The sequence below is a fragment of the Dendropsophus ebraccatus genome, chromosome 13, assembly GCF_027789765.1.
Source record: "Dendropsophus ebraccatus isolate aDenEbr1 chromosome 13, aDenEbr1.pat, whole genome shotgun sequence".
Lineage (NCBI taxonomy): Eukaryota > Metazoa > Chordata > Amphibia > Anura > Hylidae > Dendropsophus > Dendropsophus ebraccatus.
Genome location: NC_091466.1, coordinates 71,033,485 through 71,045,749, shown reverse-complemented (window position 1 = coordinate 71,045,749; position 12,265 = coordinate 71,033,485). Strand labels below are relative to the sequence as shown.

Below are 12,265 nucleotides of genomic sequence, written 5' to 3'. Positions count from 1 at the left end.
CAGGTTCAGGTTATTGGAGATGCACAGCCACTGTTTAAAATGTTTCCTCTCGGTTTGAAAACCCCTTTAAGTGTAGATTATATATTCTATAGAATAGAGGTTGTGACAGATGCCTAACTCAATCCAGGGTCCATCAAAAGTCTAATATTGAACAGGTTCATTGTAAGGTTTTTCTTCATGTATTTTAAGTAGCTGTTACTTTTAGGCATTCCTTAAGTACATCCATTACCCATGTGGATGAAGTACTTATTGTAATTATTGAATACTAAGTATATTCAGTTTTATGGGTTATATTCCTATTGGATTTAGGTTTGGGTATATCGTTTTTATGCTTTTAAGGCTGTGTTCACATTTAACAGATATGCCGGAAGAGCTTCCCACATGTAGATTAAACCTATACAGAGGGCAAAAGGGTGTTGAGGTGGTGGTGGTTTTTTTTTTTTTTGGTTTTTTTTGTGGGGGGGGGGGGGAGTTTATGGGTGACAGATGTCATTGGTGGTCTAGCTTCTAGCACCCCTTGCCAATCAGCTGTTTAAATAAACTGCAATGCTCCTGTGAGCGCTGATGCCTCTAGTATTTACCAAAATACTAGACAAAATGGCAGAGGGGCAAAGTGCTTCATTGTTCTTATGGTCCGGCCATCTTTATAAATAAGGCAGTGCAGGTAAGGGGGGAGAAGCTGTCACCAACCAATGCCTGCATGCACAGGTCTAAGTGCTTAAATGCTTGGTATGTGTGTTTGCGTGGTGGAGGTTTGTGTGTGTGTGGGGGGGGGGGGGTTGAGGGTAGCAGTGAAAATTAGGGTAAGCCTGCTTGAACAGATGTGTTTTGAGGGCACGTTTAAAGCTTTGTGTATTGGAGGTGAGTCTGACAGTCTTGGGTAATGCATTCCATATAACTGGTGCAGCTCGGGTGGAGACGGAGGTGAGAGGTGCGGATTAAGGTGGATGTTAGTCTTAAGTCATTAGAGGAGCGTAAGGCACAAGTAGGATGGTAGACAGAGATGAGGGAGGAGATGTATGGAGGTGCAGCACTGTGGAGAGCCTTGTAGGTGAGCAGGAGGACTTTGCTATGGTTAACAATGAAGAGACTGCAGCGCTTCAGTGGTGCTGTGGTGTCCTCATAATTGCCAAAGGTGGAGGGAGTTTGACTACTGATATTTGGATAACCCCCATCATGCTGATTTGTGGCTTTAAGAAAAAAATGCCATGATGGCCTGTGTCTATAGTGTCGTACAAGAAACAAAATACACTCAAAAAAAATTAATCAAACAAAACAAATCCCCTTGACTGTCCTGACAAGCACTGCACTCAAGTTGATTGGCGCACCAGTGCTTGTGTGACCACCACCCCATTCAACCAGGGGGACACTGAACTCACCTATAAGGTAATCGTCACCTATCCTGTGGTTAGGTGATGTGTCATTTATAAAAATATCTTTTTAATTTTAAAACATAAGTCAGTGCTCACAATATAGGGGACATAAGGTGTTAGGTCAATTGGAAATTATGTATTTTTCTTTCATTGTTGGGTGGGAACAGTAGTCTACATTACCATAGCTTCCCCCATTTATGCTTCTGTTTAAGTAGTCTGATAGTGAATGCGTCTGACCCTGGTAAGCCTCTCATGCTTTTTATGGGAGATGCTGTAACCTTTCCTGTGAACTCCTCTAGAACACTACTAAAACATTGTTTTCTTGCAGATCCTTTTTTCATTGGTTTGTTCTACAATGCAGCATTTCTGTTTTCAGTGACTATTTTTTTTTTTTTTTTTCTTGCATGCCAGCTTTCATGTACCTGGTTTGGGTTGGTTTGTGTGTGTGAGCTTGTATCATTGTACTTTTATCTCCTGTATGTTAATAGCCAATAAAAACACAATTGCATTGAATAAAAAAAAAAAAAGAGAGAAAAAAAAAGCAAATAAGACGAATGTGTCTGTGTTTTGATTTAGCGTTAAGTGCACAGGTATAGCATGTTACTGTTAATTATCACAGTTCCAATTTATGGATATGCAAGGGACATTAAGGGTAAATTCACATGGCCGGATCTGCCGGGAGTCCGCAGCTAATCTGCAATACACGTATTAATAATAAGAATAGCTGCGGATTTCGTGTGTGAGACTCCCGGCGGATCCGCCCGTGTGAATTTACCCTAAGGGGGTTGGCCGAGTCTGATATAGTTGTATAATCAACGTCTGGTGGGGTACTGATCCAGCATCCTTCTCAATCAGCTAATCGGGAGGCACTGCATTGGCACCTATACACAGTGAACTGTCATAAGCTCTGTGCCATCTCTTGCAGTGGTGGTTCAGGTTACTGCAGCTTGACACCTGTTAATTCAGCAGGAGCTGAGCCACACTTACCCGCACCACCATTATACAATAGGCATCACAGGCTTACAGCAGCATTCAACATGTATGGGTGTCAGTGCGGTGGCTCCCCCCAAACAGCTGGTCATGGGTGATAGCACCCAGCTGGTTAGACATCCACAGGATTGGTCATCAATGTTATAAACCCCTATAAGTACATCACTCATTAGGATATCAAAACTTCTGTCTCAGAAATATTTTTTTCTGCCAATAGTGCATATATATATCCCAAATAAAATAGGATACATGCTCACTGCACAACAGAAATGCTGCAGGTTTTCCATGGATAAATTGACAGGACATTCTCCACAGTGCATCCACAACATAAGTGGATGCTTAAAGTGACTGTACCACCAGGCCCAGGCAGAAGCACTGGAGGCGGCTGACCCACCCCCAGTGGGAAGAAACCCCCGCCCCTCCATGACGTGACTCCATTAGAATCAATGGAACCCTATCATAGAGGGCCTAGGGTTTCCTCCCACTAAGGATGGGTCGTCCCGCTTCCAGTGCTTCAGCCTGGGCCTGGTGGTACAGTCACTTTAAAAAAAACATGGCCAAGCTCTTCCACAATTTACACCACTCTTGTCCTCCATTTTGCTGTGGGTTGAAGTAAATGGAGCTGAGGACATGGGTGATCTGAGGACAGGGGTGGTGCTGTTTTTGCATGAAAGTAGCTGTGTGTTTTATCTGATTCTGGATAACCATTTTATTATCCATGCTGCAGGTTAATGTGGATGAGACTTCTTTGCTGCGTGTCCTAATGCAGGGCCAAAAAGTCCGTATAGACATCTAAATTCTTGCTGCCATGATAAAATATCTTTTTTAAAGGCAGCAATACGGCTGCCACAAGCCTCCTGATAGATCAGAGGGGTTAAAATGCGACCCTCCAGCTGTTGCAAAACTACAGTTCCCATCATGCATGGACAGATAATGCTTTGGTATGATGGGAACTGTAGTTTTGCAACAGCTGGAGGGCTTTGATAGCAGTGTATTAGAATGAGATTGGAAACATTAGGCACAAGTAGTAACTTGATGCCATGTTCAGGTTAATGCACCTATTTAGTTCTTAAAGGGGTTATCCAGCGCTACAAAAACATGGCCACTTTCTTCCAGAGACAGCACCGCTCTTGTCTCCAGTTTGGTTGCATGTTCTGCTGCTCAGTTCCATTGAAGTGAAAGAAGTAATTGCAAACCTCACCTGAACTGGAGACAAGAGTCGTGTTGTCTCTGGAAGTAAGTTGTCATGTTTTGGTAGCAATGGGTAACCACTTTAAGCAAGGTAAAAACTTGCTTTGTCTTAAATGCATTTCCTGATGTCGTCTCCTTCATTAGGACATACATTTTACTGGAGAACAAAAAAGCATGCATGCAGTCTTTAGTCCAGGCTGACTATGGGAGATCCTCTGTAAGATCTTACCATCAGCAGTTAACATTGATGGGGTCATGAAGGGGCATATGAATAGTGTGGGGTTTGTTTTTTTCTTCCAATAAATCTATTCATGACTTTTTTTCCTGCAAATGAGAGCTAAAGGCACACTATTGACTAGTTACTATATCCAGAATGAATAGCGCAAAGTTGTTTTTTTTTTTTTTTTTCCCTCCTTAGAACTCCACAGAGTTGTGATAACTAACTTTCATTTGTAACCTTTGGGTAAGTTCACACGCAACAGATGTTTTGCACAAATTTCTGCGACTGAAAATTAGTTTCAGGTAAATGGGACAGCTGCAAAAAAAAAAAAAAAAAAAAAAACCTGCTGTGTGTGAATTCACCCTTATACATGTGTGCCACAGAACATGCAATGAAATGTACAGGTAAATCCCTCTCATCCGATATTTGGTAGCTGCTTTGTTTTTTTTAAATCCTTTTAGTTCTGCCATGATTCTGTGTGCGTTATAGAGCCCCTAATGATATATATTTAAAGGGGTTATCCAGTGCTACAAACATGGTCACCTTTGCACCACTCTTGTCTCCAGTTTGGGTGGGCTTTGAAATTCACTGCCATTGAAGTAAATGGAGCTTAATTGCAAAACCACACCTGAACTGGAGACAACAGTAGGGGGAAAAGTGGCCATGTTTTTGTAGCACTGGATAACCCCTTTAACATATGACCCTTATAGCTTATAATGTAATGTTTTACACATACATACAGTACTTGTGCTAGATAGGTGGATTGTCTGATGGCTCTGACTATCCCTCCTGCAGAAGGTCAGGGACATAGCATGTAATTTGTTATATTCCCAAATGTCAAGGTTTGATATATATTTTTTATTCATTATCTGTGCACCCTTAAGCCTCTTTCTCTACTTATTATGAACAGCATGCAGTGATCTTAACTTTGCATTAAAAAGTGGACAGAGAAAAAACCCCCATATAGAACAATGTTTGTATAAATCCCGCTTATATTTAGGTATGCATGTTGTGAGAAACTTGTATATAGCTTCCTTAGCAGGTATCTGTCACCGCCTATGGACTTCTGTCCAGGTAAGGAAGCCTGCAGCTCATGAAACTGAAGCATGAAGCTCCAGCTTATTGTAAGCTGCCCAGATATCACAAGCAGGCTTCTGTGTGCAATATCTGATGAGCCTTAGCGGGTTATGAAGGGGTTATAAGTAAGCATGAAATACTTGGGGGAGACGCATGTAAACTGATGCTGAGTACTTACCCATAGGAATGAGTAGGGTGACTATGGGCAATATCTGTCTGAGCAGTTTAGAAGTCTCTCCCATTCTTTTGGATTATGGGGATTGAGGCCTCTGAAATGATGCTGAGCCAATAAATTTACACATGTTCATACTCATTGCAATAAACTAGCATTGTCTTTATCTTCCAAGGCATTATATTATTCTTCTTGCGAGTGCTCCGACCGAAAAACAGCATCTTGAATGGTAAGTGTGATCCTCCCCTGATGTTTGGTATGTATGATCTTTTTAACTTGTAGAGAACGCCATCCAAATGCCTTCATGTTTTTATGGTTGGCCAAATGAATTTATGGGCTGCGTTACCAGCTACAACTTATGAGATGGTGCTGATTCTGTGCCAGGGATTGGGGCAGACTTTTCAGTCAAAACTATCCTTATTTATCTTCATTAATGTTGTTCCTTTCTACAGGGTGGGTTTAGTAGAATCAAAGATCCGTATCCTTGTTGGAAGTCTAGAGAAGAATGAATTTATCACACTAGCTCATGTGAACCCTCAGTCATTCCCGGCTCCTGGAGAAAACCCTGAAAAGTAAGATCATCAGGGCAGCATTGTCTTAATGTGTAGTTCTTGCAGGTGCTGCCTGCACCAAACCAGTTAGATGTCATAATTCATTCACTTACGGTCTCTTATAATAGGGAAGAATTTCAGACCATGTGGGTTATCGGATTAGTGTTCAAAAAGATGGAAAACTCAGAAAACCTCAGTGTAGACCTCACTTATGACATCCAGGCCTTCACAGACACTGGTAACCGGTCCTGCTCTACGGCAAATATTGCTTCATGTTTAAGCCTGAACATGGTTCTAACTTTTGGGTGTTTTGTTTAGTTTACAGGCAGGCAATAAACAGCAAAATGTTTGAGATGGACATGAAAATTGCAGCAATGCACGTGAAGAGGAAGAGACTGCATCAGCTCCTCCCAACACACGTATTGCCAAAAAAGAAAAAGGTAAGTCCTCCCAATGACGCGTGGGAGGGTCAAATTCATATAATTTTAATACCACTGGCTGACATAGTTGGATGCAGCCCTAAGGAATCCTGAAAACATGGGTACAGCCATAGGTTGTATCAATGTTTTCCAGCACTCCTGAGGACCGTATTTAAATGCAAAACGATCCATCTCGAGTATGCTCGACCCATTCACAGGTCATTTACTTTAATTTTTTGCAGCATTCAATGGAGGGGGTTAAGCTCGTCTCTCTAAATGACAGCTTGGACTTATCCATGGACAGTGACAACAGTATGTCTGTGCCTTCTCCCACCAATGCCACAAAGACCAGTCCATTGAATGCCTCAGGATTGTCTCAGGGGTAAAATGAACGTTGTCTTGTTTCTTAAATGTCTTACACGATGATGATCAATTTATAAAATTAGGTTACAAAACTTGTGTGGTTCTTTGTTTCCCCATGTAGCAGACACAGCCCAGTGGTACCAGTACACTCTTCAGCCACCACAGCTGCCGCAGATGTCACTGCGTCGCCGAGCAATCTCTCCGATACTTCATGGGGTTGGTTTAAAGGGTTTCCTTCCATTTCTAACTTGGACATATGAAGATTTTGTCTTCTGTAATTTTTACACCTGTTTCTTGCAGGCAACCTAAACGAAAGCATTCCTGGTGATACTGCCATGCAGCCAGCCATTTCTTCCACACCAAAGCCTGTGGTGTCCAGGGTTGTGACTGCTACCCGTTTGGTGAACCAAGTTTCAAAGCCTGTAACAAACACAGCAGCAAAATTGCCCAGTCCTGTGTCTTCTGGTGCAAAGCGGCATTCCTCATCACCGATGGATGAGAGTCCTAAGAAAACCAAACTCGAAGAGGTATCATCACAACTAGTATGGAGGGATTGATAAGGAATTGATTCAGACACATTGACTGAAGTTTACTGTTCATTATTTTTATTTTTTTGTAGTTTTACAAAAATCATTGTGAAATTATCTGCTAGCATGGTCAGAGGATACATATTGCAGTGTTTTGATGATTCTTTTTTTTTTCTTTAAAGGATGATGATGATGTCTGTGCTGCCACTGAGGTGAAGGATTCACAAAAAGTTGAAATGGAAGTCGTAAAGGTAAAACTAGTCATTTACAAAGATTCTAACTTGTAATATGTCACCTTTATGCTGGGGTGACTGTCTTAGAATGAGATTTTTCTAAATAACAATGGCTAATCTAGTTAGAATTGTTCTCTTTCCTGTCTTAACTGAGAAGTCCAGAGAATTTGTAAGCAGGCGGGAAAAACATAATAAACAAGCACTACTTACCTCTCCCCTTGCCCACGAAGCAGTCTGGGGAAAGTACACTGCCCGGCTAATGTATTGCCCGCTCAGTCAATCACTGATTGGCAAAGCAGGCAATCTATAAGCAGAGTCGTTATGTTGCTGGACCCAGGGGGGGTCCCAGAATGGTGACAGGTAGTTCTTGTTTATTATGTTCTAACTATAAATGTCCTACCTGTTCTTCTAAATGGCACTTCACTTCCTCTTTCTTACCATCTTGGAAATATATCTTCCAAGACAAGTGAGGTGTGGATGCCCACAGGGCAATGTACAGTAGCTGTCTGTTATTACCGTAATATCAGGCAGCTCTTCAACGTCTATGCCTGCAAGCAATGCCCACTACATGCACCCATCCCCCTCATCTCAGAAGGTATACTTCCAAGATGGCTAGTGAGATGAAGCTGCTCTATGAACCTGGCAGTAGCTTATAGGCTGGCATTTACACTAATCCTACACTTCTGCCTTAATACATATTACTGAAGCCCGTTGTGTTTTTTTACCCCCAGGATCAAGATGGTGACGTGAAATCATCATCTCCTGTCCCTGGAGCTCTGCCATCTACTCAGGTACCATCTATTATCTATAAAATGACACTATACAGCAGCGTTTCCCAACATTTGGCTGTCGTGGCATGTAGATCTGATGGCGATCATGTAATATATTGCGTTAATACATTTTAAATATTTATCTTTTACAGAGTTTTTTAGCCTGAATCATATTGCAGAGCTGTTCTCCTAGTAACGGAACCCTATGAACACACTAAGGCCAGATTTATCAAAGGGTGTGCACTGCCCATAGCAACTAATCATAGCTGGGCTTTTATTTTACCCAAACTGAAACTTGAGCTGCTGCAGTAACTTGGTTGCTGTGGGCAGTTTGTACCTGATTCTACTTTACAGCTTTTGATAAATCTGGGCCTTAGTGCGCATATTGGGAGCCTTTATTACACGCCTACCAGAGGCCATTAGGCTAGGGCTACATCGCAACTCTGGCTTCACAACTGGTTGCGAATTCGATAATCGCCATATCATGCCACAGAGTTCATGCTGCATTGCAGCTGAAGTAACTGCCACAAATGACTGGGACCCTACAAGTCAATCCAGCATGCTCCCTGCAGGGTGACACTTCAATTCAACTTAAGCCCTAGGCTTACTGGAAATTAAATAGATGTAAATTGAAGGATTTTCATGACCCTTAAGGTTCCATACATTTTATTTTGGCCGAACCTGGCGCTGTCAATATGAAGTGTATTGGTGGGGAGATTCCCATGGAATTTCACTGCCCTGACCACTTAATTTAATGAGAAAAAGCCTCTGCCTGGCAGCGGCTTACCTCTCCCTTCCCTATAAAGACCACGGAAACATTCAGCAGTGCTGAACGTTCATGTGTACGGGAGTGATAACCAGTTATTGAAGGTCTGAAGGTGTATGGCCACCCTCTGACAGGGTTTATCAAAGAGTCACTGTTTGTATTGCTAACCCCTTTCTGATCCTGTCTTTCTATTCCTAGCGATCGTCCAGCACTGATCTGTCTGATATCCCCGCACTACCGGCTAACCCTATCCCAGTTATCAAGAATTCTATAAAACTGAGACTGAACCGGTAAAATTGCCCTCCCCCACCCCAGTCTTAGTACCTCAGGGTCCATAAACAATCTCTCCGCCAGATGAACAGTGGTCTCCTGGAACTGCTAGAGAAGAAGAGGACATGAAGCGCGGTGTCACTAAAAATATATAAAACGAGTTTAGATAATTGTATTGGCCTGTAAACACCCTATCTGGAAGTCCAGGTTAGTACGATGACTATAAAGCACCAGTACGTGGTTGCTGTCTGTTTCATATTGATTTACCCTAAAGGACTGAAATCTCGGGAGAAAAAACAAAACAAAACCCCACACACATGCAGATAAGACTGCTAACTGTGTCTGTACTCAATAACAGTTCATGTATCTCTCGCAAAAATTGACAATACAACTGGCCTAAAATCTCTCAGCAGACGCACTTTTACGTTTCGTTTCTTTTAATCGTAGTGAGGAACTTTTAGATGGGTTTCTTTTAATTGTCCTTTCGGTTTCATTCATGTGCTAGAATTTATTTGCATGTTGGATCCCAACACTGGACATGTGTCTTTTTGATGGATTTCCCCATTCCCCCTTAAAAAGAAAAAAAAACACCCCCAAAAAATGGAAGTGAAACTTTAATGTTTTCGTCTTACTATCATTAGGATATCATTTGTGTGAGTTCTGAAGCTACAAGAGAGGCCGATTTCAAGAGTCCTTCGTTTTTTCTTTTGTCCCCCCCACCCCCCGAAAAAGTTATCTTTAGTTCCCAGCTCACACAGACTCCCAGGGAGGCGCAGAGTCCCATCTAGAGCAGTAGAGGTTTACCTTTGTCACATGACACACGATGGCCAGTGAGAAGCGCAATTCCTTTGGTAACATCAGGTTACGTGTTTGTTTGTTTTTTTGTTTTGTTTTTTTTTTTCATTGTTTTTGTAGTCATGCTGCAAAGTGCAGTAGTTGTTGAGGAAAGGTGGAAGCTGTCAAGTTAACATACATTTTTTATTTTTTACTTTCTACTGTAGTTTGAGAATTTAAGCTGTGATTGTTCTCTAAGCTATGTAGGGTACAGGAAGTATATAACAATAGGGCGTCTGTAGCACTGATCCCCCTCAACCTATAGCGCTCCAGTGGTTAAAAAACTACAATTCCTAATGTGCCTTGCATGCTGGGAGTTGCAGTTTGGCTACAGCTGGAGAAACACAGGTTGGGAGACTGCTGTCCTATAGCAGAGCCATGGGTTGGTTGGTTGAATGCATCAATTGGAATATTCAAATTCTGAACCCAAAATGAAGCTTTTTGGTTTCTTTACGATAGTCTGTGTGATTGCCAGCGTGACTGGCGGCATGCAAACCGGGATGTTGGCCTTCTCTGTGCTTTTTGTTTTGAAGTAATCATTTGTAATGATTTTACTTTAAAATGGTTGTCTAGGATTAGAAGAATAGTTTGCTTTTTTTATACATATATAAAAATTCTCCCCCTCAAACACAACAGCGCCTCTCATGGCTCTGTGTGGTATTGCAGCTCATCTCTGTTCTAGTAAGTGCTGCACTTATGGATAAAGCGTGGTGCTGTTTTTGGAAAGAAAAAGCAGAAGCCTTTTTCTAATTCTTGATTACTCTGTATCCTTTTCCAAGATGGCTGCCTAGGCATATGTTATTTTCCCCCTTAAGCCTGTGCAATGATACAGTTCTCTCCCCCTTTCCCCCAGCCGTAGTACATTTAGAAAATCACTCTAGTTTTACAGCGCACACGACAGAACAGGCAAGGCCTATGTGTTTTCCATGTAGTTACGCCAGGCACAAGGTTCTAATAGTCGTTTGTTTACACAGCAGGATAAGCCCCCCCACCCCTTCATTGTCCACAGCTTTATAAAAACCTAAGATGTGTATATATTTTTCTTTCTTTCCCCACACCCCTGCCACCCCAAGGAAACATTGGCCTTTATTTTTTTGCCCACCTTCTGTGTTGTAACTTTTAATTCTAGTTTCCACATCCTGAAGATCAGACTGTTGCTTCCGCATGATGTATGTAACGTCTTATGACTGGAGTTTGCTTTGTTTTATAGTACCCGTTCTCCTTGTATTTTTCAAAAGCTATTTTGTAAACAGATGACGTATTTCTCAATTGAAAAAAAAAAATTAAACAAACAAAAAAACCACAAAAACAAACAAAAAAATAAATAAAAACCGCACAACCCCATGGAGCTGTACATTGTTGTGGAGTTTTTGTACTGTCTTCTGTATTTCTTTCTTAAAGGGGATATTTTATTACAACTCCAGCCAGTGATATTTAGAACCTCCTCTTTACTCCGTCCTAGAGTGACTGCTCTAGTGCCTTCCAGATTGGATGCTAAAGCTGTCATTCAACCTGCATGAGTTTATCCAGGCTTAGAAAAAGACATGGCCACTCCTGTCCTCAGCTTCTATTGCAGTAAATGGGGCTGATTGTAATACCACACACAATCTGAGGACAGGGGCGGTGCTGTTTCTGCAAGAAAGTAGTTTTTGTTTTTTTTAAATCCTTGATAACTTCTTTTTAACATTGCTGTGTCCAACCTTTACAAAAGACTGCCACCAGTTTTTAGAGCTCATAACTGCAGACAGGCTAAGGCTATGTTCACACACAGTATTTTTGCAACCAAAACCAGGAGTGGATTGAAAACACAGGCTATGCATACTGTTAAAATTTAGTGGATGACCCCCCCAGAAGTTAAAGAAATTATACAATACCTATTATGGTAGTCACCGTCCTCTTCTCCTGGGCGTCATCTTGAGATGACGACGTCAGAGCCGGGGGGCGGTCCGGGTCGTCTTCCTCCTCGGCGTCTTCATGGAAAGTGAATGGGATAGTGCACCAGCAGCCTTTTCATTGGCTGGAGCGCATCACATGGCTTCCAGATAGCTCTGCCCTGATTGGCTAAGCTTGCTGGAAGCCATGTCCATGTGATGTGCTTCAGCCAATGAAAAGGCTGCCGGTGCGCAAGCGCACTGGCAACTAGGGATGGTCCGAACCTGCCAAGGTTCGGGTTTGGCTGAACCCGCTCGTCATCGGATTTCTGCTGTCCGCCCGCTCCATGCAGTGGGCGGATCCAGCGGGAGGACCGCCTGGAAAACTGGGATACTGCCTATGGCTGTATCCCAGTTTTCCAGGCGTTCCTCCCGCTGGATCTACCCGCTGCACGGAGCAGGCAGACAGCTGTAATCATTGCGGAGGGTTCGGACCATCCCTACTGGCAGCCTTTTACATCCCCTGGACCCAGAAGTGAGAGACATCGCTGGACGGCGGTGACGGAGATGGTGAGTATGGTGTCTTTTTCTTTTTTTTTTTGGGGTGGGGGGTGTCCCGTGGGAGTTGTCCTTTAAAT

General features: G+C 42.5%; 1 protein-coding gene across 3 annotated transcripts in view; it reads left to right on the top strand.

Annotated features, from left to right (window-relative positions):
* The window catches only part of PAPOLA (poly(A) polymerase alpha), a 69,410-nt gene extending 58,288 nt beyond the window's left edge, over nt 1–11,122 (top strand). For all 3 annotated transcript variants that reach the window (XM_069951251.1, XM_069951250.1, XM_069951252.1), the window contains 10 exons: nt 5,199–5,252; nt 5,476–5,595; nt 5,703–5,812; nt 5,893–6,014; nt 6,236–6,375; nt 6,478–6,572; nt 6,657–6,883; nt 7,066–7,134; nt 7,848–7,907; nt 8,851–11,122. In XM_069951251.1, coding sequence (XP_069807352.1) covers nt 5,199–5,252; nt 5,476–5,595; nt 5,703–5,812; nt 5,893–6,014; nt 6,236–6,375; nt 6,478–6,572; nt 6,657–6,883; nt 7,066–7,134; nt 7,848–7,907; nt 8,851–8,946 — 1,093 coding nt within the window. In that variant the 3' untranslated portion in view covers nt 8,947–11,122. The remainder of the gene's footprint in view (nt 1–5,198; nt 5,253–5,475; nt 5,596–5,702; nt 5,813–5,892; nt 6,015–6,235; nt 6,376–6,477; nt 6,573–6,656; nt 6,884–7,065; nt 7,135–7,847; nt 7,908–8,850) is intronic.
* The last annotated feature ends 1,143 nt before the right edge of the window (nt 11,123–12,265 follow it).